General features: G+C 40.8%; 1 protein-coding gene across 2 annotated transcripts in view; it reads right to left on the reverse strand.

Moving 5' to 3' along the window:
• Positions 1–562: 562 nt before the first annotated feature.
• ramp1 (receptor activity modifying protein 1) overlaps positions 563–25,544 on the reverse strand; it is a 78,631-nt gene continuing 53,649 nt past the window's right edge. For both annotated transcript variants that reach the window (XM_085385396.1, XM_085385398.1), the window contains exon 3: positions 563–1,310. In XM_085385396.1, the coding sequence (XP_085241522.1) occupies positions 1,055–1,310 (256 nt within the window). In that variant the 3' untranslated portion in view covers positions 563–1,054. The remainder of the gene's footprint in view (positions 1,311–25,544) is intronic.

Genomic DNA, 25,544 nt, shown 5'->3' on the forward strand with positions numbered 1-25,544 from the left:
GATCATGAATCGATTGAAGCCTAAGGTTCACGATCTCTGTGTAGTTAGAACTGTGAGTTTTCCACTGTGAGTTTGCAAGTCTTTGCTCTTGTTTTCATTTTTTTAATCCATGATGGAAGCTGCAAAACACAACATCATCAAAGTCCTCAACCCCTGCAAGCGAAGAAAGACCGAGATGCAGTCCTGACATATGAGTCTGGATGTCTCTGCTCTTAATTGTGTTTCTTTAGCATATGCATGATTAATAAACTGTATATTATATATAAATATAATACACACGTCTGTTAAAGCGACTACAAGAAATCACAAAATTTAATATCTGACAGAAATAAATGTATTGACCTATAATTTGTTGTCTCGGTTATGTTACAAAGACAATCTCACATTGTATATAGTGTATATATTTATGGTATGCTGCATACACACACAGTTCATTTCCCTGGGTTCCCTAACAGAAGTCTAAACTTTGTCTCCTGCTGTATCCTCGTCGTTTGAGTCTCTGTTGATGCGTGAGGTGATGCTCATGGTTTCCAAGAATAGTTGTAAAATTCCTGTTCGCGTGTGTGTGTGTGTGTGTGTGTGTGTGTGTGTGTGTGTGTGTGTGTGTGTGTGTGTGTGTGTGTGTGTGTGTGTGTGTGTGTGTGTGTGTGTGTGTGTGTGTAAATTGATTAGCATCAGATCCAAAATGATTTGCAAGCATTTTCTCAGCAAAGAGATTTTGGTGTTTACGATGTCCTTTTAGCCGTTTCCTGTTCCTGGTCTGATGGAGGTGACCTTTGTGCTCTGTAAACTAAAGAAATGACTTCAATCCATGTGGAAGGAGCAGGAGCTGTAAAGCCTTCACTCTGGTGTGGATACAATGAAGCATCACTGAAGTAGTATATGGTTTTTAGTCTCATTTATTTCCTCTTCTGGGTCCATGATATAGCGATACTGGTCCTTTGTGTTTTACCCAGACACTGACACTCAGGAGAAGAGAGTCTTTGGTCACTGAAGGTGAGAGTGGCGTGACAAAAAGCACCTCTTGTCTTGAGTCTTGTGAACCGCCTCTTTCCTACACAATCCCCTCACTGCGCTTGCTCCTCCACACCACCAGCGCCGTCATGAGAAGGGTGACCAGGATGGGCACGACAATAAACGGACCCAGGATGCGGTTGGGAGGGTCCATGGGAAGCCGTCCGGTCAGAGAGCAGTTGTGAAAGTAGTGCCTGTGGACCCGGATGAAGAACTCATCCACCAGCCGGTTGGGCCAGAAGCAGTCCATCTTCAGCGCTACCAAGTACGTGCAGTTTGTCAGCTCCTCGTAGAGCCTGCAGAACAAAACAAAAAAAGAGAAGGCAGCAAAGTGAGACGCAGAACAAACTCGCTATACACTTACCCAACAGGAAGTGTCGCTACATCCTGTCAACACTCAAACTTCAATCATGAACTTCAGGCAAAAGCAGATCCCGATCATCGGTAGCCAAGCTAGCGCCCAGTTTTCTTGCTAACGTGATAGCTGATGCATGTAGATTTTATTGGCTGTGTCAAGTTAATTCGTTTAACTAACAGCAGCTGTCACCAGGTTTTATAAAGAATGAGAAGGAAAAAAACGGATGGCATGGCTTTGCGGTGGTTAGCACCATCGCTTCACAGCAAGAAGGCCCAGACTCCAGTCTGGGGTCTCTCTGTGCCTGCCTGAGTACTCCTTCCTCCCACAATTCCTCCCAGTTAAAGAGTCACCAGTTAACCAAAATCCATACACAGTCAGGTTAATTCTGGGTTAACTGGCGATTCTAAATCACCCTACGACAGCTGGATGAAGCTCCAGCCCTCTTTTGGATAAGTGGAAGAAAATGGATGGATGGAGAAGAAATATCAAACTTTTATATTAGAATGTTTTTAATGAAAATGATTTATTATTATTGACTACTATAATTTACTTTGTGATTCAAATGAATTTTCTATAGTTGATTTAATCCAGTATGTTTCATTCATAATCATTTGTGCAAGGCCTGGAGACATCTGAGGATGGCGATGCCCTCAGCGAGGAGACAGGATGGCTAGACAGCCCAGACTGATAGTTAAGAGTGTTTCTACTCAGGAGTGACTCGGGGACATTTCTAGGGTAGAAGGAGGTTGTCATATCAAGTACAAAGCTGTTCTGTCTCTTTGTGCAAGCAGCCGTACTGACGCAGCCGGCCTCCCCACATCTTTGTGGAAATAAAGGAGCCCGTTAAACTTGAAAACAGCACAGCGCTGGTTCTGTGCGGGCTGCTCTGATTCCAAATCCATTACGCTTCTGAAACCACATCTAGGACCACCTTCCACACTGTGGGGAATTTACACAGATAAGATGTGCTGGTTTCTGTGCCAGGCATTTTACAAGATAACCTTCAACCCCCCCCAAGCTAATGGAATTATCCAATGGCATGCTAGCACTCAGGAGAGCCTCCTGTCAGAAGCTGGTTTGGGGAACATCTTTACAGGTGCGGCTTGTGTTAGTGCAGAAAAATATGACTGATCATTTTTTTTCTTACAATCAGAAAAATAGAAAGCACAGGCTAACATCTTTAAATGTTCCTGTCTACTTCTATCACTTTAGCATGTAATAAAATATAAAAACAACCTCTTACTGTATTTAGTCTCGGGAGTCAGGTCTCCTGTAGTTACTTCATTCATGTGTCTTTGTGCTTCCTGTTTAATTATTGCACTTCCTGTTTTACTTTGAAAGTCGCATTTAGTTTAGCTTCCCTTGTCTCATCTTCTGTGATTTGGTCCAGCTGTGTGTGAGACGCTGTCCAGTGTCAGTCTGTTCTTCCTGCCTCGGTTTTTTCTACATGTTTTGGTTTTATCAAATCAAATCAAATCAAATCACTTTTATTGTCACATCACATGTGCAGGCACACTGGCACAGCACATGCGAGTGAAATTCTTGTGTGCGAGCCCCACAAGCAACAGAGATGTGCAAACACAACAACACAATTTCCTGGTCACAATTTTATTTATACTTCTCAGTTTCCCTTTTTGTGTTTTGCCTTTTACCATCAGCCACAATAAACAGCTCGCTTTTAATGCTCCACCTGCTCCACCTTTGACCCCTCAGCGCTGTGAAAAAGCCAAACTGTGTGGCTTTATCTCATAAAGTAACTTTTTCCACTCATATATGAACCAAACCATAATATTTGTGTTTGCACATTTAGCCAACATTAGCATTCACCCAGAGTGGCCACCTTCCACTTTATTCTCCTTTTAGCTCTGTCTTTTAGCCTCCTCCTGAGGGAAACTTGCGGCAGCTTACTATTCCACTTTGTTCACTAACTAGTCGCTCACTGTTATTGCCATTTCATGCTGGGCGGGTAGCGTGCAGCAGCTTTATCTGAGGATTTTGCTGAAAACAGCTGTCGGCTGCGACAAGAAATTTGGTTAATGAGACCTCTGAGACTAAACTAAAAGAGTAAGGACCATAAAACAAGAAAGAGGCTTAAATGCGCTTACAGCTCTGCGGGGAATTAAAAGGTTAGATGATGATTTTCTGTGGATGGATCGCTACTTCTAATCAGCGCATCAAGTACTGAATATGTGCTCTCTGTTTTTAACGTGTTAGTTTAATATTGAAGCGCTTTTGCCGATGCAGCCCCAACACGAGGTCTTATTTGTGGAAGGTTTGCTGATGCAAACAGCTCAGGGCAGCTTGGCACGGCACCAGCGCTACAAAGCACTGTGTGCTGCTGTAGGTAGCAAGTTCACTTTTTCTGGGTGTATACCTCCTTCCTCGACTGTTTCCTTGAAGTCCTGCAAATCATTTGCAGCAGAGATTAAAACAAAGAACATTGGTCCTGCTGCTGGCCTAATGAGCACTGGGGTTTTAGGGGATGCTTATGAGTCACTGAGCGAAAGAAAGCACAACAGAGTCGAGGCAGGCGCAGTGCACACACAGAGATGGAAGTGGTTACCAGTTCACCCCGCGTCGCTGAGGTTAGCGTCAAATTAAAGCCGACAGTATGGAGCGTGTGTGTTTGCATGTACGCGCTTCAGCAGGCTGCTAAATGCAGCTCTCGGTGTAATTTCTGTTAGGCACCATTTCATTTGATCATAAAATCTTATGCAACAGAGAAAAGAGTGATTCAGCCTGTGTGTCAGGAGGCCATTTGGCTGCTATACACACTGCACTTTGAAAGTAAATGGTATACTATTTCAGTTTCAGCACTATCTAAACTCGGCATACAGGCTGTGACATTTCAAACTGCTCTAATAGGGTAAGTGCAAGGTAAGTTTTGCAAGGTGCTTTGAACGCATTTATGCTTCTATTGCAGATTAAATGTTTTCCAACTCAAAAGGAAGAAAAGGTTATTATCTTGTGTCCACGGGAGCAGCTTAGGAGCCTCTGTTTTCTTGTAGGACTGACCAAAACTGCAGTTCCCTAGACGACCACTTGAGGCTGACTACAAAGTTAAAGTCTGTGAGGTCAAAGTTAAAATATCTCCATGTCCCCTTTAATCACAACTATACATCAATTTCAATTGTATTTTGAACCATATTAAGATTGTACTAAGATATGCGTTGTATATTGACATGGGCAACTTTCTCTCAATATATATTACTTTTGTGCAATATCTGTAAAAAAAACTGTCACAGAGTGACGCTGAAAAACTAGTTCATGCATTTATTACTTCCAGGCTGGACGACTGTAATTCATTATTATCAGGAAGTCCAAAAAACTCACTGAAAAGCCTTCAGCTAATCCAAAAATGCTGCAGCAAGAGTCCTGACAGGGACTAGAAAGAGAGCAGATTTCTCCTGTTTTGGCTTCCTGTTAAATCCAGAATTCAAAATCCTGCTCCTCACATACAAGGTCTTAAATAATCAGGCCCCATCTTATCTTAATGACCTTGTAGTACCATATCACCCTATTAGAGCACTTCGCTCTCACACTGCAGGCCTACTTGTTGTTCCTAGAGTATTTAAAAGCAGAATGGGAGGCAGAGCCTTCAGTTTTCAGTGGAACCAGCTTCCAGTTTGGATTCAGGAGACAGACACTATCTCTACTTTCAAGATTAGGCTTCAAACTTTCCTTTTTGCTAAAGCATATAGTTAGGGCTGGACCAGGTGACCCTGAATCCTCCCTTAGTTATGCTGCAATAGGCGTAGGCTGCTGGGGGACTCCCATGATGCACTGTTTCTCCTGCACTCACTGTGTATTTATACACCTGTCTGCATTTAACCATTAGTTAATATTAATCTCTGTCTCTCTTCCACAGCATGTCTTCTATCCTGTCTTCCTTCTCTCACCCTAACCGGTCGCAGCAGATGGCCCCGCCCCTCCCTGAGCCTGGTTCTGCTGGAGGTTTCTTCCTGTTAAAAGGGAGTTTTTCCTTCCCACTGTCACCAAAGTGCTTGCTCACAGGGGCTGTTCGATTCTGTATTTTTGTGGGATCTTTACAGTATAAAGTGCCTTAAGGCAACTGCTGCTATATAAATAAAATTGAATTTAACTGAACTGAACTGCTCACCTGTGTCTCAGGTGTTGATCATTCTTAATGCGATTATATAGCAAACATTATGGATTACCTTTTGGTTCATTGTAATAACAGTCAGTCCAAGAAGTACTGTGAGTTTCTTTCCTTTCAGTGACTGCAACTTTTGTATTTTCCTTATACATTAACACTAGTTAGCGGGCTCCTAACCTAGCTTGCTTTTACTTTCCCTCTAACCTTTTTTGGTAAATTTTGGTGACCAACCCTGGTCTGCTTTAAATAAAGCTTATGTGTGAGTTCAACATGGAAGATGTGCAATCTCTCATCTTTCTCCTTCCTTGGTGTTCAGCTGCTAATCTTTTCTTTACATCACTTTCATTTTCTTGCCCACTTTCTGCGAGCTAATCAGCCTGTGTGCTTTAACTCTCAGTGCTCCTCCGTCAGTCTGTACCTCCTCCTCATCTCCACCTCACCTGCTCACTCAGAGCTCCATCCAAGCCTCCATCTTCATCTTCACCACCACTGCTGGGATTCTGTTCTGCTGGGTCATCAGAGTGTAATTAGCAAGTAGCCTAATTTAATTCTCAATAAATCATATTCAGTTAGTAAACAGTATTCTTAAGAGTAGTCTAAGTACGGAGACACCGAGCTGAGGGCCTCTCGTCCTGGTCCTTGCTTACAGTGAATCACACATTTAAATTTAACCCAGAAACATAAGCTCCAAAATATGCATGTAAGAGTTTTGTTTTCAACACAGAGCTTAACCAATGTGAGGGTATCGAGTTTACTCAGAAAATTAAGAAACACAAAAATAGTCCGCTTCCTCGAATTCAATTTTCCATTTCAGCATATATCCCAGGACTGAGAGGAGAAGGTTTACAGAGATGGTTTGCCTCATTTAAACAAAGAATTAAGATAGCTTCATGCAAGGCTTGCTATTACAAACAGTAACGAAGCCTCTCGCTCTTGCTGCTATTTAAAAACCGCTTCACAATTGGCACTAATCACATGCTAAACTTGTACAGGCGGCATTTTTCTTTAAAGGTTAAAGTATTCTCTGAAGTCAAACGTGGGGAGGTGGATAAAAGAGAGAATGGAGTTCAGAAAAGGTTGTCACGTTTTATTTGTTGTTGTCTAAGACAAACAGATGATGAGACCGGAGCTTTAGTCGACATGCCTATCAGCAAAAACTGAATTCGTTAATATTGTCATTTAGTTTCTGTAACAACAAATTTCAAACACGGGTTTCCGAGGCAGAGAAATCAGCTTATGTAGGTTATCGACAACCTTTAATTCTTTGTGACGCCTCGAGCACGCGCACCCTCCGCAGCACTGCCACAAGCACAATCCTGCAGATACGACTTTGCTTCCTTTGCTAAACGTTACGCAACTTTTTATCCTCCCTACACATCGGTAAGGGGTTTATGTGGAACACAAACGAAGCACTGCACATCTAGATATTTCACTTTGATCCGCGCTGTGTAGGTGTTGGTGTGTTGGTGTATAAAACAAGCCAGTTGTTTAGTTCATCAGCATAAATTAAAGTATGCATGGTCAAACCTCAAGTGGTTTTTTAAATTCATTTGATCCATTTGGATCCCCTGAATGTGTGAGACAGAGAGAGAGACAGACGATGTGTCCAATCTCACTCATAACAAAAGGGTGTGAGATTGGAAAAATATGTCTAAATGTACAATAATTTCACAGCTTGTGCTTCGGTATGCAGAATCGTATTCTCTGAAACATCCCGCCACCGACCATCTGTGAACCACATGCAGGGAAAGGTGGAGAAAAGGCGAAGGACACAAGATGCAGACGGAGGGTCAGGCTTTTAAACCATGAGGGCGGCTGAATTAGACACGACTCTGCTGTTTCAACTAGTTTGATCCGCTGACAGAAGAGCAGTGTGAATAAATAAAACCAAAGATGATGAATAAGTAAAAAAAAAAAAAACACAGACGCTGCTCCGGTGACTTGCCGGCTCAAAACTGGTCCTTTATTCTGCAGACCGGAATACGAGGAGTCGGGCTGGCAAAATGTCCAGGTACGGCGGCAGATTGATGGGGCGTTTATGAAAAAATAATGGCGCACTGCACGCTTGTATTTTGTGAGGGACTCTGCTGTCATGTTGAGTTATTCACAGTAACTGGAACAACAAACATCGTTATCTCGACCATGGAAGTCATGCTGTCAGTGGAAAATTAATTATTAGCTGAGGAGACTTGTTGGTGGTGCAGATCTAGATGGATTATTAAAAACGAAATAGTGACAAAATAATGACACACAATCCAGGGAAAACCTCCCCTCAGTCTCACAGCGTGAGGTAAGGGGAGGGGTGATGCTTCCTGCAGAAACGCTCTTTTATTCTCTGCTGACTTTCTTTTTTTTTTTTTTTTTTTTTTTATCTCAAACTGAAAATGTCACTTGGGAAATCCAGTTAAAGTAAAAAATATACCCTTGGTTTCCTGTATAATGTTGCACTCCCCATGACCTCCGAGTTATATTATATTTAGGAGTAGTTTATATTTAGTGGCATTAAACCACTCTATGAAATTACAATCAGAGTGGCGAGCGTCCCTGGAGTCTCGCTGCTGTTAGTTCAGGTCGACTGTAACCACGCATGAAAGAAATGCAGCTCCGTTTTTCATGTCTGAAGCGAGTCCGGCCGGCAGTAGGTGTGTCGGCACAGCGGGGAGAAAAATAACTGAATCTGGCTAAACCTTGGCTGCAAATCAACTTGCTTCTCATCACCGAGCCACATGATGAATGGCTCGGCCAATCAAATCTGTAGAAAGGCACTTCCCTGGTATTACTTTGTAATGGGAATGCCATATTCTTCCTCCTTAAATTGCAATCATCACGACAAAAGATATAGCCTAATAACTGCTGAAGAAAATATTATGAAACCCTGTGCAGTGTTCAGCCCTTAAACTATAACAGGAAGTATCAGCCCACACCGCTGCAGCTGTATTAAAACGATGACACATCTCTCATGTGAAAGTCGACTCCTCACGAACAATTTTATAAACTCTAAAGAAAGCTGAATGCAGCTTTCTCACCACCGCAGGATTTGGGACATTTGTCTTAATGCTTGATGCTCCTCCTGATGCAGCTCTGAAGGGATTTTGTCTCCTGGGAATGAACTGAGGATCAGTCACTTGTCAAAACCACTGCACTAAGAAATCATACATTTTTTTAGCACTAAATTATCCAAACATGATCAATGGACACTTTGTTGCCATGCAGCATATCTAAAAAGCCAATCAGATGGCAGCAACTAGGCATGGTGAAGATCAGAATAGGAAAGAAGGTGATTTAATGAGCAGCAGACCAGTTGCCACTCCTGTCAGCGAGGGTCTGGAAACTGAGGCTGCAGTTTGGACCTGCTCACATAAATTGGACATCACAGGTTTGGAAATGTGTTTCTTGGTCTGATTCTGATGGTAGGATCATAATTTGGTGTAAACAGCATGAATGGATCCATCCAGCAGATGTTCAGGCTGTTGGTGTTGGTGTAATAGTGTGGGGAATCTTTTCTTGGCACTCTTTGGGCCTCTTAGTACCAACTGAGCATCATTCAGACTCCACCTCCTGCTTCCAGCAGGACGACGCACCAAGTCACAAAGCTAAAATCAACACAAACTACTTGAACGTTGAGTTCACTGCACTCAAATGGGCTCCACAGTCACCAGATCCCAATCCATTCGAGGCCCTTTGTGATGTGGTGGATAAAGAGATTCGCATTGTGGGCGTGCAGCTGACGAATCTGCAGCATCACGTCAGTGTGAACCAAAATCTCTGAACCATGTGCCACAAAGAATTAATGCAGTTCTAAAGGGAAAACAGTGTACCTAATAAAGTGTCTGGCGATTCAAATGAGACACCGTTCTGACTCCTGCCCTTATACATCCCTTGCTAATCACATTATGAAAGTATTCAGATGTCGCTTGTGGGCAAAGATGTTAATAAAGTCAAGAATGAGTTTCTCTCTGCTCATCAGAGTCAGGCCGTTACTACGTTTTTAATTATTTATATTCAGAGAGTGTTTATCATCTGTTTCACTTCCATTTTGTGGAGACGAGTTAGTCGACCGGCAGAGATGCCGTTGTGTTGTGAGGAGATCAAACAAAAAGAGCACGCTGCTGTAACAGTCTTGATCAACAGCGCCACGGTCACATCTGATGAGATATAAGAGATCCCTTGAAGAAAAACTGGGATGACAAGCATCAAAGAGCTAGAGCTGAAGCTGAGGACGGGGAAATTAAAGGTTTTACACACAGATACAAATCTATGAGGACCTCAAACTGTATAAGTCAGCTGTCAACCAGAAAAACCTCCTCATCACTCACACTCATTGTTGAAAATATTCCTGCTATGAATTCTTGGAGATATTGTCTTAGAGAAAAACGGAAGAAATCCATCCAAACCAAAGAAATCCAAAGAAAACAAGTCAAACACTCTACAAGGACATCTGACAAAAAGTCCTACTTTTTCTTCCTACTTTGTTATTTTGTGGACCTCCAGCGTCTTTCTTCCTCCTCTGTGTGTAATTTCTTTCCCTCCCAAGAGGAAAAGTGATAAATATTTAGCAACGTTTGAAAGGTGTGCTTTGTTCTGGTAGTGCAGTGTTTTCTGTTGCTTTTGGCACCTGAAATGCGCACATGCCGTCACATGGTTTCTCCCTCAGATTATATATGTTTTTCACTTTTCTTTTCTCTCACCCGTCGTATACATTTCAAATCAAACATCATATCATGGGGTGAACAGATGGAGCTTTGAGTGTGTGAGGATGTTTATTTTTGACATGTGTGTGTGTGCATTTGTGTGTGCGTGTGTAGATAGAATCGCTGCATTTGTGTTTGTACTTGTGTATGTTTTCTGCTCAAGTATAAATTACTCTGTCAGCTCTGTTTGCGTGAAAGTCTGTGAGTTAACATTTGCATGCGTGCGTGTGTGTGTAGTATGTTTATAAATCTTTGTGGGGACCAAACGTTGGACGTTTACTACACTTGTGGGGACCAACAGCTGTTATGGGGACAAAATCCCCGTCCTCACCAGTGTAAAGGCATTTATGTGACTCCAAATGTGGTTTTAGTGTCAGGGTTACAGTTACGTTATGGTTAGGTTTAGGGTAAGGGTCAGGGTTAGGAATGAATCTTTGATGGTTAGGGTAAGCGGCTAGGGAAAGCAATATGTCAATGAGATGTCCCCACAAGGATATGAATACACACATGTGTGTGTGCAGAGGTTCAGACATCACTGCTGGATTTGGACACATAAACAAAGTCAGATGCTACGAAGTGGTCATTGCACTCTGTGAAGTCAAGATACAAAAACCCAAAGAATTATTGCAAACAAGCATGAAACCTGCCGATGGTGCATGTGTTCATACACAGCTTACGCCTCAGGTCCAGTTCAACACTGCATTACAGTGAAGTTAAGCTAAAACACACACATGCAGTATAACCTGGGATTAAAGTGGATGTTTGGGATTGTTTGCTTTTTCAGTGGCAGTTACTGGAAGTCCTGCGTTCCACACAGCTCACCAAACATCATCAAACACAGTTTTGTGCAGTTTGACCCCCAAAAATATAAAAAGCTAATCAAAGCTTCAGTTACTGCATTCACAGACTGGACATTTAACCCTTTAAAGGCTGAAATATGATATATAATTATATTTTAAATCTACAAATTAAACGTCAGCTGATTGCAGCCTGTACACAAAGAGACAAATCTACTAAAGCGCACAACAAAAATGATGTGTTTAGTGAACCTTCTGACAAGTTTTTAAAATAATATTAATTTGCAAATATGAGTTTAATTTGTATTGCTTATAAATGTGCAATTATTTAGGTTTTGCACAGTAGGTCAGGGTCAATTTAAGCAGATGATGTTCTTTTCTAACGCGTGCTAAATTCCACCTTTTCATTTGGACAGAAGCCAAAACGGGTCACATAACATCTGCCTACATGCAGAATATTCCAGGAAGTATTTGGTTAAATCCACAAAGTAAACATCAGCTGATCGCAGAAACAAATCTACTAAAGCTCACAACAAAAATGATGACATGAGTGAGTCATTTTCTTACACTACACTGCTCTGTCGTCCTTCGGGGTTCCCCCATCTGCCGAGTGCTGCTGAAAATCCTGAATATATCAATATGAAACAGGTTGGGATGGAGAGACACAAGTTCAGAAACAAGATAAATAAAATATATATATATAAAATTAATACTCTGCACCACTTCCACTTCCAGATTCTGTCTTTGTATAGTTCCATATGTGTGCTCACTCATATGGATTTAACCCTTGTGATGTCCTCCCGATTTGCATACAATGTGAGCCATCAGGGGTCAAAAATGTCCCCACTTCATTTGACTGTTTTTTAAAGTATAAAGTATAAATTGTCAATCAATTCAGTGTTACACCTTAGTTTTACTTAAGACCAACACATTAACACAAAATTTACTCAACATTTTACATTTTAGGGCCACCAGACCTTCTTTACAAAAAATAAACCCTGTTTTTTAGCGAAAACAAATTGAGAAAATTAAATATTTAATTGTTTAGATAATTTTGACTATCTGAATAACTAGAGAGTGCTGTATGTTGAACTTTAGTGAGAAAGTTTTTTTTCAAGCGTTTGAAAATTTTTAATGGCAGCAAATAATCACACTGGTGGTCCTCAGGGGTCAAAAATGTCCCCACTTCATTTGACTGTTTTTTAAAGTATAAAGTATAAATTGTCAATCAATTCAGTGTTACACCTTAGTTTTACTTAAGACCAACACATTAACACAAAATTTACTCAACATTTTACATTTTAGGGCCACCAGACCTTCTTTACAAAAAATAAACCCTGTTTTTTAGCGAAAACAAATTGAGAAAATTAAATATTTAATTGTTTAGATAATTTTGACTATCTGAATAACTAGAGAGTGCTGTATGTTGAACTTTAGTGAGAATTTTTTTTTTCAAGCGTTTATAAATTTTTAATGGCAGCAAATAATCACACTGGTGGTCCTCAGGGGTCAAAAATGTCCCCACTTCATTTGACTGTTTTTTAAAGTATAAAGTATAAATTGTCAATCAATTCAGTGTTACACCTTAGTTTTACTTAAGACCAACACATTAAAACAAAATTTACTCAACATTTTACATTTTAGGGCCACCAGACCTTGTTTACAAAAAATACACCCTGTTTTTTAGCGAAAATAAAACAAGAAAATTAAATATTTAATTAAATTAAATATTTAAAAAAAAAAATTTTTTTTTAAATTCTCACTAAAGTTCAACATACAGAGTGCTGTATGTTGAACTTTAGTGAGAATTCTTTTTTTGAACCATTTATAAATTTTAAATGGCAGCACATAATCACACCTGTGGTCCTCAGGGCTCAAAAATGACCCCGTTTGCTTTGAAGCAACAAGTATAAAATATCATCCATCTCTGTGTTTCAAGGTTTTATTCAACTTTATTCCAACTCATTGCCTGACAGTTTTCTATATTTTGGCATGGTAGGAGGGCATGAGTCTGAGTGAAGGCAAACTTTCATGAGGACAAAGGCGTGTCCATATTTGACCCAAGTGCAGGAGGAAGCTCAGGTTTATTCCTCTGCACTGGTCCCATCATGGACAGCATTCTTTCTGCAGTTGCAGGCCAAGGGGCATATACAGTAAACAAGCTGTTACAGGTGATTGTTTTCTTTTGGAAACCTGCAATGTTAGGGACAACTCGTGTCCTGACTGCAGGACAGACGGTTTGCCATCGCACACGAGCATGTTCCATGTACAGCTGGACCTGCATCACATGCTGCCCATGTTTTTGTCTCAAAGTTCCCTGGTTTACTTGGATGTTCTGTTGGAGGGGACAGAGTCCTCTGAAGGGGACTTGGTGCTCATACAGTCACATCAGTACCAGGATCTTACATCACAGCAGGAGGAACACCCACTTGTGTTTCAAGTCAAGTCAACACCAACACACATCATACACCTCAAATGGGAGCACGTTTGTGTCATGAACGACGATCATCTATTGTGTCTTTATCAAGAAATTATGTCCTTTTTGTGCTTCTATGATTAATCTTGTGTCAGCATGAAAACTTCTCTACCAGACTCAGGATGTCATAAACTGGCCGTAGCGATTCTACTGGATGCACGGCAGTAAGGCAAGGCAAGGCAAGGCAAGGCAAGGCAAGTTTATTTGTATAGCACAATTCAACAACAAGGTGATTCAAAGTGCTTTACAGAGACATTAGAAACAAGAACAAATAAAAAGCATGATTTAAAATTGATTAAAACAAGCAAATAAACTAACTAACTAATTAACAAACAAACAAACAAACAAACAAACAAACAAACAAACAAACAAAACAGTATATAAAATCAAAACATAAAATCAGAACAGTAGATAAAATCAGTAGTTAAATGTAAGTTTTGAAATTTAAGCTTAAAGTGTGGATTTGGTGCTTTATTCAAATGCAGCTGAGAACAGGTGAGTCTTCAACCTGGATTTAAATAAACTGAGTGTTTCAGCTGATCTGAGGCTTTCTGGGAGTTTGTTCCAGATATAAGGAGCATAAAAGCTGAATGCAGCTTCTCCGTGTCTGGTTCTGACTCTGGGAACTGATAAAAGACCGGATCCAGATGACCTGAGGGATCTGGAAGGTTCATACTGGGTCAGGAGGTCATTGATGTATTTTGGTCCTAAACCATTCAGAGCTTTATAGGCCAGCATCAGAACTTTAAAGTCTATCCTCTGACGGACAGGCAGCCAGTGTAAGGACCTCAGAGCTGGACTGATGTGGTCCACTTTTTTGGTCTTAGTGAGGACTCGAGCAGCAGAGTTCTGAATGAGCTGTAGTTGTCTGACTGATTTTTTAGGTAGACCTGTAAAGATGCTGTTACAGTAATCAAGCCTACTAAAGATGAATGCATGGACTAGTTTTTCCAGGTCCTGTTGAGACATCAGATCTTTTATCCTTGATATATTCTTGAGGTGATAGTAAGCTGACTTTGTTATTGTCTTAATGTGTTTTTCTAAGTTTAGGTCTGCATCCATCACTACACCCAAATTTCTCGCCTGGTTTGTGGTTTTTAGATGTATGGATTGAAGTTCTCTGGTGACCTGTAATCGTTTTTCTTTGGCGCCAAAGACTATTACCTCAGTTTTGTTTTTGTTTAGCTGGAGAAAATTGTGGCACAACCAGTCATTGATTTCCTCAATGCATTTACCAAGAGCCTGTACAGGGCCTCGGTCTCCTGGTGACATTGTGATATATATTTGTGTGTCATCTGCATAGCTGTGATAGTTTATTTTGTTGTTGTTTATAATCTGTGCCAGTGGGAGCATGTAGATGTTAAACAGAAGGGGTCCCAAGATGGAACCTTGGGGAACTCCACATGTGATACTTGTCTGCTCAGATGTGAAGTTACCTATTGATACAAAGTATTTCCTGTTTTCTACGTATGTTTTGAACCAGTTTAGTACAGTTCCTGAAAGACCTGTCCAGTTCTCCAGTCGTTTGAGTAATATGTTGTGGTCAACTGTATCAAATGCTGCACTGAGATCCAGTAAAACTAGGACTGACATTTTTCCACTGTCTGTATTCAGACATATGTCATTAAACACTTTGGTCAGAGCAGTTTCAGTGCTGTGGTTCTGTCTAAAACCTGACTGGAAGGCATCGTAGCAATTATTCTGTTTTAAGAAGTAACTGAGCTGTTGAGAAACTGCTTTTTCAATGATCTTACTTAAAAACGGGAGATTTGAGATCGGCCTGTAGTTGTTCATTTGTGTCTTGTCAAGATTGTCCTTTTTCAGTATAGGTTTGATTACAGCAGTTTTTAGTGATTCTGGAAACACACCTGATAATAAAGAAAAGTTGACGATCTGTAACAGGTCTGACTCTAAAGTCTTTGAGACCTTTTTGAAAAAACTTGTTGGCAGGACATCTAAACAGCAGGAGGAGGAGTTCAGTTGACCTAAGATGTCCTCCAGGTCTTTGCTGTTAATAGGTTGAAACTGTTTCATGGTGTTTAAACAGTTTTTTGGTGGACACAGTACATATCCTGGATCTGCTGTTGATGTACCAATTGCTTGTCTAATTTTTTGGATTTTTTCAGTGAAGAATTTGGCAAAGTCATTGCAGGCCATGGTCGAATGAAGTTCAGCTGCCACTGACACAGGAGGGTTTGTTAGCCTGTCAACTGTAGAAAATAAGACCCGAGCATTATGGCTGTTTTTAGTGATGATGTCAGAGAAGTAGGACCTCCTTGCATTCCTCAGTTGTAAATTATAATTGTGAAGTTTCTCTTTATAAATGTCATAATGAACCTGGAGGTTTGTTTTTCTCCATCTGCGCTCAGCTTTCCTACACTCTCTTTTTTCATTTTTCACCAGTGTGGAGTTTCTCCATGGAGACTTTTTCCTTCCAGAGATAACCTTCACCTTAATGGGAGCAATAGTGTCCATTACATTTAACATGTTAGCATTGAAGCTATTGACGAGCTCATTGACTGACCCTCTGGGCAGGTCAGGTGTTAATGGGAAGACCTGGTTAAAAATTGCACTACTGTGTTCAGTTATACACCGTTTTGTGATCACTGTTGTTGATATATTTGTGTGGGCTGAGATTTTACTTTCAAAGAAAACACAGTAATGATCAGACAGGCCCACATCAGACACAGTAACCTTTGAAATGCTCAGGCCTTTGGAGATCAGTAGGTCAAGAGTGTGTCCTCTATTATGTGTGGCCTCTGTTACATGCTGAGTCAGCCCAAAGTTGCCCAGAGTGTTACTCAGGTCTTTAGTCCCTTTGTCCTGAGGGTTGTCCACATGAATGTTAAAATCCCCAACAATAATTACACAGTCAAAATCAACACAGATCACAGACAGCAGTTCACTGAGGTCATTAAAAAAGTCTGTGCAGTATTTGGGAGGCCTGTAAACATTAAGAAACACAACTTTGGATGGGGCCTTCAGCTGTAAAGCCACATATTCAAAAGACTGAAAACTTCCAGGAGATAGCTGCTTACATTGAAATGATTCATTAAATAAGACAGCAACCCCTCCTCCTCTCCTGCTCGCCCTGACCTCACTGATAAAACTGTAGTTAGGAGGGGTCGTCTCGATGAGAACAGCTCCACTGTTACTTTGGTCCAACCAAGTTTCAGTTAAAAACATAAAATCAAGGCTGTGCTCAGTGATTAAATCATTAATTAAAAATGTTTTCCCAGCTAGAGATCTAATGTTTAATAAAGCCAACTTAAGTGTTTTAGAGGTATTACTTGTCCCCTCGTGTTTGGGAGCAGTCTGTGGCACACAAGGTATGTTTACTATGTTTAAAGATCTTTTAGAGTGCAGCTCTCTGTGTTTTGACCAGGCCACATGTCTCCTGTCACCTAAAAGTACAGAAATTTTAAAACCTTCTAGTAAACAGGGTCCCAGCTTCTCCTGGGAAAAGTCATCACTGCCATAATCCTCACAGCCCGGACCCTTCACACATCACACATCAGACTGCGGAGACAGGGCATGAAGAGGAACTAAGGGGGGCGAGGCTGGGCAATGTGACTTCGATTGCTCTGTTGAGGGTGGGGCTCGATGGCGAACCTTTGGCCGCTCTGGTGGGGGGTTTATGGGGGACAAAAAGGGATTGGGACGGGGGGTAGATCTGAGCCCAGCATTGACCCGCTCCATCATCACCTCAGTGAATTTCAGGTGTGGGGAGGAGGGAGAAAGGGAGGGGGAGGAGGGTGATGGCCTGTCAGGGGTTTGGGGGACTGGGGAAGGTCGTGGTCCCTGGTCCTGGTCGTTGGTGTTGTTGAGAGAGTTGGAGGCAAATAGGGACCCCTCTTCTTGCCTTAGATGTCTCTCCTTTCTGAGGCTCTTCCTCAGATGCCATGGATGTCTCTCCTTTCTGAGGCTCTTCCCGGGTGGGGGCAAATGGAGCTCCTCTTCAAGGTTTCTGCTGGGCTTTGTCTGTTCTTGGAGTTCTGTTTGTTCCTCTTTATGAGATAACTCCTCGTTTATCTCAGCCTTGGCACCAAGCACGGATGGATGACGTATGAAATAAAACAAGTTGGAGGTGAACAGTTTCACCCCTGACTTGTTAAAATTAAATCCATTTGCTTTGAACAGATGCCTGCGTTCCCAAAAAATATTAAAGTTGTCGATAAAGTGCACTGAGTGGTCAGCACATGCTGATATAAGCCATTTATTCAGTGTAAACAACCTGCTGAATCTCTCGTCTCCTCCTCTGACCGACGGTACAGGTCCACTGATGAATACAGCTGCATTCAGAGAGTTTACAGTATTTAATAATCCAGTAAAGTCCCGTTTCAGAACCTCCGACTGTTGTTTGGACACATCGTTTGACCCTGTATGCAGAACAATGTTTGTCACAGTTGGATATTCATCTGCAATTTGAAGAATTCTCTCCTTCAGGTTGTTGACCATATCGTTAGGAAAGCAGAGGACTTTAGTGTTCTTACCGCACATCCTTTGTACATCCTTTACGGCAGAGTCACCCACAATCAGAGTTTCAGGCCTAGCCTTTAGCTTTCCCTGTGGCCTTTCACTTTTTAACAGATTTTCAGACCTTATTTCGCTGCTTTTAGATGGATGGTTGTCCGATATAGATCCAGGGTCCTTTGATAGTGGAGCAAATCTGTTCTGCAGTTTCACATTCAGTTGTTTTGGAGGTTTGTTGTTAACCTTCCTATTCACGGTTGTCCAGTCCTGTTTCCTCCCGTATACAGGGGTAGAAGAGCTTCTCTGTCTCGTAGGAAGTGAAGGCCAGTCGGTTTCAGAGATTTCAGCTCGCTGTGCCCTGCCTGTGATACGTCCTCCCCCTTCCAGGAGACATGATTTATGTCTTGGTTTTGCACCAAGACAGTCTAAGGGGGGATTATCACTTGAGGATTTATAATAATGCACAGAGTCTACTTTCTTGGTCATGTTATCTGTGCTCCTTAGCTGTGTACTAGCTTGCTCATCGCCATTGTTTTGAATCAAAGGCAAGGTTGTTTCATTTCCACACAGTCCATTTACCTCCACGTTTACTTCTAAGCGATGAATTTTTGTCTCCAGTACTGCAATCTTCTGCAGGAGGCTGTGGTAGTCATCTGTGGAGAGGGAAGGCATCTTGTTGCTAGTTAGCCTAGCGGTTAGCACCTTTCCAGGCTATTGAGGCTGCTCGGTGCCCAGACGCTGTAATCAGGCTTCAGCTGTGTCTAGGCCACAGACACATGGAGCGCTGAGGACAAGGTAACCATAAAATGTTGCTGTTTCTGTTAAGAACACTCTAGTCCTAATGATCTACAAGTGTCCAGAAGTTATCGCAGGTAAGCTCATACGGAAAAAAGGGAAAAAATCAGCATAAAAATCAATAAAAATCAATATAAGAAGCAAAGCATTCAAGAGCAAAGAGATGAAGCGTCCACACTCACAAAGGGGAGGAGCAAGCAGGTCCTCACACACCCACATATGCCTACAGCTGCATTCGGTCCATTTTTCTTCCTCTCTTGTTGTCCCTCCTTGTTCATCATTGAGTTGGCTGTAGAGCAGGTCATCTGCTAATTGGATGGTTGTTGGTTCAATCTCTGTGTGCTCTAGTCTGGAGTTCTTACCAAGGTGTCCTTGGGCAAGTTACTGAACCCCAACTTGGTCTCTGATGCATCCATTGGCATGTGAACGTTAAAAAGCAGAATACAAGCAGAATACACTGTGTATAATGCTTTCAGTACTCGAGTAGAAAAGCCACTGAAGGAGTATGGGACCTGGCACATGTGCTTGGACTGTGGTAGATCATCTTTCTCTGAGGCACATGAGAGAGTCAGGCATCGTCTGTCACTGGGAAGGTTAGAAGACCAGATCAGTGTTTCCTCACGTTACTGCAAATATTCCTCTGTCTCAGCTGATTCCTCTTTCCTGCTTGATTCTTTGTCTTCATCATAATTGAAATGGATGATGTGTAGTCCTCTGACACATCTTCTATTTCAGTTTCACATTCTGAAAATTCAAGAAACTTCAAGAAGCCCAGTCACTTTCTCTCCAAGCTCCTCAGACTACCATGTCCTGGATGCCTGAGAACCTACTTGAACATAGTTCAGATTCTTCATCACTTTTCTTCACTTCATAGCCTTCTTCCACTTCTGCAGGTGGCTGATGTGCTTTTTCAGAGAAAGGGTAGCATGTGCTCTAAATATTGACAATATTTTCTATATCTTCTAACCCTGGATCTTCCTGAACATTGATTCTCCCTCCTCATTATACTAGAGGACAATATGTGCTTTGTCCTACTGGTCATTGCTTTGCACAACATGGTAAAAAAAAGTATGCTCATCAAAGTATGCAAATCTCCAGTGCAATGGAGGCTTTTGAGGATACTTTCTGTGTATGTATTATTGTAGAGTCTACCTTACAATACGAAACACTTTGATGCGGCTGTTGTTGTGATTTGGCGCTGTATAAATAAAATTTCATTGAATATAGAGCACCTGCCTCCTCATTGTGCTGCCTGTTGTGGTTGTTATGACCAGTGCTTGACCCCACACATCAGTGATCCAAGATCAAAGATGTTTGAAAACAGTATGGTGTGAAAATACGGCTCTTTGCAACACTTTGTACTTTGGGGTCATTTTTGTCCACGAGGACCACCAACGTTATAAAATTCAATAAAAACCACATAAATAAATCAAATTACTTGAAACTTATTCCAATCATTCATAGTATAGTAATGAATAACTTCTGTTATTTTCAGCCCATTTGATGAATAACAAATACATTTTTGATAGCAAAAGATTTCTTTAGAGGACAAAAATGACCCATGGACAACACAAGGGTTAATCTATTCCTCAGAGGCTTTTTTTCAGCTAAATAAACCTGCAGCCATTGTTCACATGTTATAAATTTGCCGTTGGGTTTAGTTTCCGGCAACATTGCCTAATAAGTAGTCTTGTGATGGGAGAAAGCATCGGAGTTAACACAAAGTGTCAGAAGTCAAATTGGTATTCCAAGCTGAGAGAAGATTTCTCGACACTGAATCAAGACTAGATTGAAGGTTTCTAGGAGGGCAGTGCATGTAATCAAAGCACGTTCAGGCAGGTCAAAACTGAGCACACTGTTCAATACATCAGGCGTTGTTCACAGAAAGATAGAAAGTAACTTCACCACAGATGCAGAACTTATAAAAAACAAAGGAAACAAAAGTCAATCAGCAAAAGATCTGTGAGGAGACGTTTGGTTTGATGTGAGTCTCTGTAAATAAGGATTCTTACTGAAATCAGATCATGTCTCAAAACTCTGAAAGAACTACTTATTTAAACTAAATAAGCTCAAGGTGGCTATCAGATTTCCGTCTTATGGAGGCACTTTGATGATGCTGGGATAACAAATCTCAAGTATATGCTATCAATAAATCAATTTGTAATTACACATATTTACTAGTGAGTATGGAAAGAACTTGAAAATTAGTTACTTTGTTCCTTTGAATAATAGTCTGCAATAGACTGGTGTCTACTCCAGGTGGGTCCAGCCTCCTGTGACCAGCAATCCATCCATTTTATTGTCATAAACTTCTAGATGTCCACATAAAGGTGTGTAGTGATGGTTTATCTTCAGGGAAAGATCGATGTATTGCACTAAGGCCCAGTGCTTCCTCCAGCTTCCTTGCTGTGGATCTACAATTTCACTTTTCCACTCCTGTCACTCACATTTGCCTAAACCCACATGTGGCCGGCGCCACTATGAAATGTGAAAACTATGGACCATAACAAGCTGATTCTTACAGTCCATAGCTCACAGTGAAAAAATACAATACTATGCTTGAGAGCACGCTGTAACGTATTTGCAGTAATGACACAGATAGAGGTGAAGACTTCCTGTCATATAACTGCAATCTGATTTCTTTTTTACCTGCTTTTGTCGCAGGAGCAACAAAGGTAGCAGCAGGTGACCACAGTGAGTACATCAAAGCTTTTCTCCTTATAATGAGGCACAAACTTGTAAAGGCAGACGTGTTATTTATGATACCGTTAGAACGCAGATGAAAAACGTGGCAAATTAATTGATGGGCTGTATAAACAGGCATGGTGTGTTTGTGTTTGCTTATCTGAAAAGATAGTGTATCACTGAACAGCGCTATAACGATAGAACAGAGAGAATGAGAAGCAACGGTGCACAACAGCGGGAGGAAAATATTCTCATCTTTAATTCCTTTCCAGCTTCAGCAGAAACCCGGTGGGACCAGTGAATCGTCAAAGTGAATGTTTGCAGTATTGATGTGAAGGCACAGAACAAGAAGACGGCTCAATTAAAGCAGAAAACACCTTTTGTTGTGTGCTCCTCTAAGGGCTTCTATATATGCACATTATTAGCTTACACTATATTGGCATCTGCACACAGTGCAGTCCTAAGAACTCCTGAAATTACATTTCGAACTAAGCGAAGAAAAAGATTATAAAGATGCTGACTTAGAGCAACAATGGGAGAGAAAATGAAATTCTACGTGGGGGTTTTTTTCGGATTGCAAAGATTTCTTCTTCTCACAGCAAGATTTCTTTCTTCTTTTTTTACAGTGTGGATATGATGTGGTTTGACTTTTTTTCTTTATGGAAAATAAATCAGAGCTTAACAAAATGTAACTGGAGTTTTCTTCCTAAATTACAGTCTGCATAAATGATGCTACTGACAGGCTGCTTCCTGTTCTGTCCGTGTTTGTGTCCAGCTATCACATATCAGGCTAATGCGAATGAAAAACCACCCTTACTGAGGCAAGTATTCGAATCATCGTCCTAACGCTATTAAAGATTTATTGCATAACAGCTGCAATCATGCAGCAACGCAGCCACTGCTGGACGTTATCCAGTCATTAGAGTTATGAAAACATAAGCAATCCATTTCTAATCACCAAGTAATCAGCTGTTTAATCACACAGGTCCACAGAGAGGGAACTTCAGTAAGCTTTCCACACTACTGAGCTCACTAGATTTATCTGGCCCGGGTTTGTGCATAAACCAATATGAACTCAGCTCACCCACAAAAGGGTTTTTAAATTATTACAGACGGCTTACGAACATGCATGACTGACTGACCAAAATATCCTCTAACAAAAACACAGGCGGAAAAATCTCGCAGAATCACAGATGATGGTTATTTTCAAACGTGTGCAGTCTGAAAATGTATTTAAGGTCAAAGGCAGAAAACATCATATCATTCTTTGTATTCTAACCCTTTACTTGTGTCCAGCTGGATGCTGAGTTCAAATAATGGCTTTTTCACCTGACAAACAGGTAACTGTAGCTGAAATGACACACATCAGATTATTTAGTAATTTTTAAAAAAGTGTTTCAACCCAGCAACTACACCCAAAGGCCATGTTTGATTCTTATAACATATTTCTGTTTACAATTCTCGACCTGGAATGGCTTAAAATGAAGTTTCTTTCATTTGGGATCATTAGCTGTGTCGGTACAGAGAAATTAGCTCCAGCAATCCAAATATTGGCAAGAAATTTTTAATTGAGTGAAGAAAACCAAAGTAACGACAAGCCGTTATTTCTAGTGTGTAGCAAACAAAGTCCAGAAAAACCTTCACAAATGCGGAAGTGGAGAAGTTGATCAAAGCTCCAGAAACCAGTCGTTAAGGGAAGATCAGAGATTTTATGAAATACTGCTGCTAAGAACCAGCAGTGATGGAGACTGATAGGAATAAGAGAACTGCATGAGCCAAGAAAGAGAAAAACTGCCGGCACAATGCACTTTGCTCTCATGCTTTTTGTTTTGAGAGCTGTTTGTGCAGAGAACATCAACATACGGTATCTGCACGCATGGTTCCCAATGTTATAAATTTCATCCCACGGCCGGACCACCGCAGCCACCTTACCCAAACCCCACTCACATGACTTTGGATGAATTCGACCACAAAGTGAAAGAAAAGCAGTCAACAAGTGCTCAGCATATGTGTCCTGTTAGACTGTCTGACAGGCCAATGCCAAGTGTGCAAAGCTGCTATCATCCTCTGAAGGATCTAGAACACAGTTTTTCATTGTTTCTGGTGCATTTTTCTTTAATGAACAAACAGAAACAAAAAGAATTCCCATTTTTCATCACTAGTATCATTTTACACAGCATTTAAAAACCGAATCATGTGATATAGCATGCTGTAAAAGTAAAAATGAATACCTGTAATGAAAGCATGAATCCAGGCTATAATGATTTCTAATGAATCACCAGAATTGGCCTTTTGAGATTCTTTAAATCAGTTCACCTTTGAGGATTTCTAATTATTTCCTTTTCACAGCAAATCAAGACTAAAACAGAGCAAAGCTTAAGTGGATTTCAGAGCGTTTATGGACTAAAGCTGGAGAAGTGTGTCTGTGCATGTGTCGGGAGCTAGAATAAGCTACTTCCATAATGAGCGCAGTAATGTAATAATGTGCTACAATTAGCTGACTAACCCAACAGACGGTGTAGATAGATGAGCAGACACAGCCCTCAGTGTCTTGTGCTACTGAGGCTGGCAGATGGACTGACTAAAGCGAAAGCGTATCTAATAGACCCCATAAATATTTATAGGCACGCAATTATCTCGAGTTGTTGGTATTTTTAGAGGAAAAGATGCACTCAACAAAACCAAACTTCTCAGGATGATTCGGACTCAGCTTCTTATATCTGGTCACTGATTAGACGTTAGTGGGACTTAATTCACAAACACTGGCATGTTTTATGTCAGCAGTGCCTGAAAGAACCACTTTAAATGTCTTTACATGTTTACAGCAAATAAAGGGATATTAGGCTTTCAATTAGAGAGGAAGGACGTGGTTAGAACTGCGAAGCATTTAATTGAACTTTTCCATGATGTAACCTAGTCCTCACTGAAAGCTGCTACACGAGGAACATAGGAAGGAGTCTGAGTCAGCAAACTGGCTCAGACTTGGCAGTTACATCGATTGAAAAATTGCTAGCATTAGCAGGAAACTGTGGTGACTTTCCAGAGTGAATGTGAGGATGAGCCTGTTATTTCTTCTTGTAAAGGTTGAAAGGGTTTTAAAGTGGAAGCATATATTAAAACTTTCAAACTAGCGTTAATTCATGTTTAGATACTACCTTCGAGGTTTTGCTTTTTCATTAAATATATGTTTTTTTCTTTTTAAACATGATTAGAATTCAGTTTATTACTCATTTTATCACAAAACATACACAAAATCTGAAATGCAGGATCCGGGACGCAGACTGCTAAATAAAACTCTAAATGAAAGTGAAGTGAAATGAAAGCAAAGCAAAAAAAATCCAAAGTGACAGGTGTACATGGATGAAAAAAATCTTGGTAAATTAACATACACTGTGACAAAGACAGAGGGAAGGACTATTTATACACATGGGAAAAACACATGTGTATAAATATCTATACACATTGTTTTTTCCCCACCTGTCTCCACTTCCCGATGAGGTGAGGTGATGAAAAATACTCAGCAAAAGCAAGGATGCAAACAATATTGTCAAACACAGGGGAGGAATTAAAACAAAGCAAAACACCAGAGACAGAAACTTTCAAAGTAAAACAGGAACTAAGCTGCAGGAACAGACTACACTGATCCAAAGGAACGCTGGGCAAACTAAACATAAAGGACAAGCTGCATAAAGAATAACTAGAAGTCAAGTAAAAGCTGAAACAAAAACCAACTGGGGTCACACTTATTATTTGGATTGATGCTTTTATGGCATTTCTCTACGCTTGCTGAGTGTACAAAGAGCTTTCTGCTACAAATTTCATATATACAACATTTATTTACCTTTACTGTGAAGCACTTTGTCTAAAATCTGTGCGAAAACATACAGATGAGACAATCAAACCACTGACCTTCCAATTAGCAGGTGACTCTAGTACAGATTGTGTTTTTGAGCAACTATTACTGATTTTAATTTCATCACATTATCACTGGAAAAATTCACAACTGCCACGAAACACTTTATGGCCGGTATGGGGCTTGAACCCACAACCGTTTTAGTAGTAATAGTTGCATAGCTTCTTCAGCACTTTATTCTATTTAAATAGTTGTAGTCAATCATAAACTGAATCACTGTTTAAC

This window comes from Rhamphochromis longiceps, linkage group LG16 (genome assembly GCF_057381845.1).
Source record: "Rhamphochromis longiceps isolate RC_006_pf linkage group LG16, R_longiceps_female_GT1.1, whole genome shotgun sequence".
NCBI lineage: Eukaryota > Metazoa > Chordata > Actinopteri > Cichliformes > Cichlidae > Rhamphochromis > Rhamphochromis longiceps.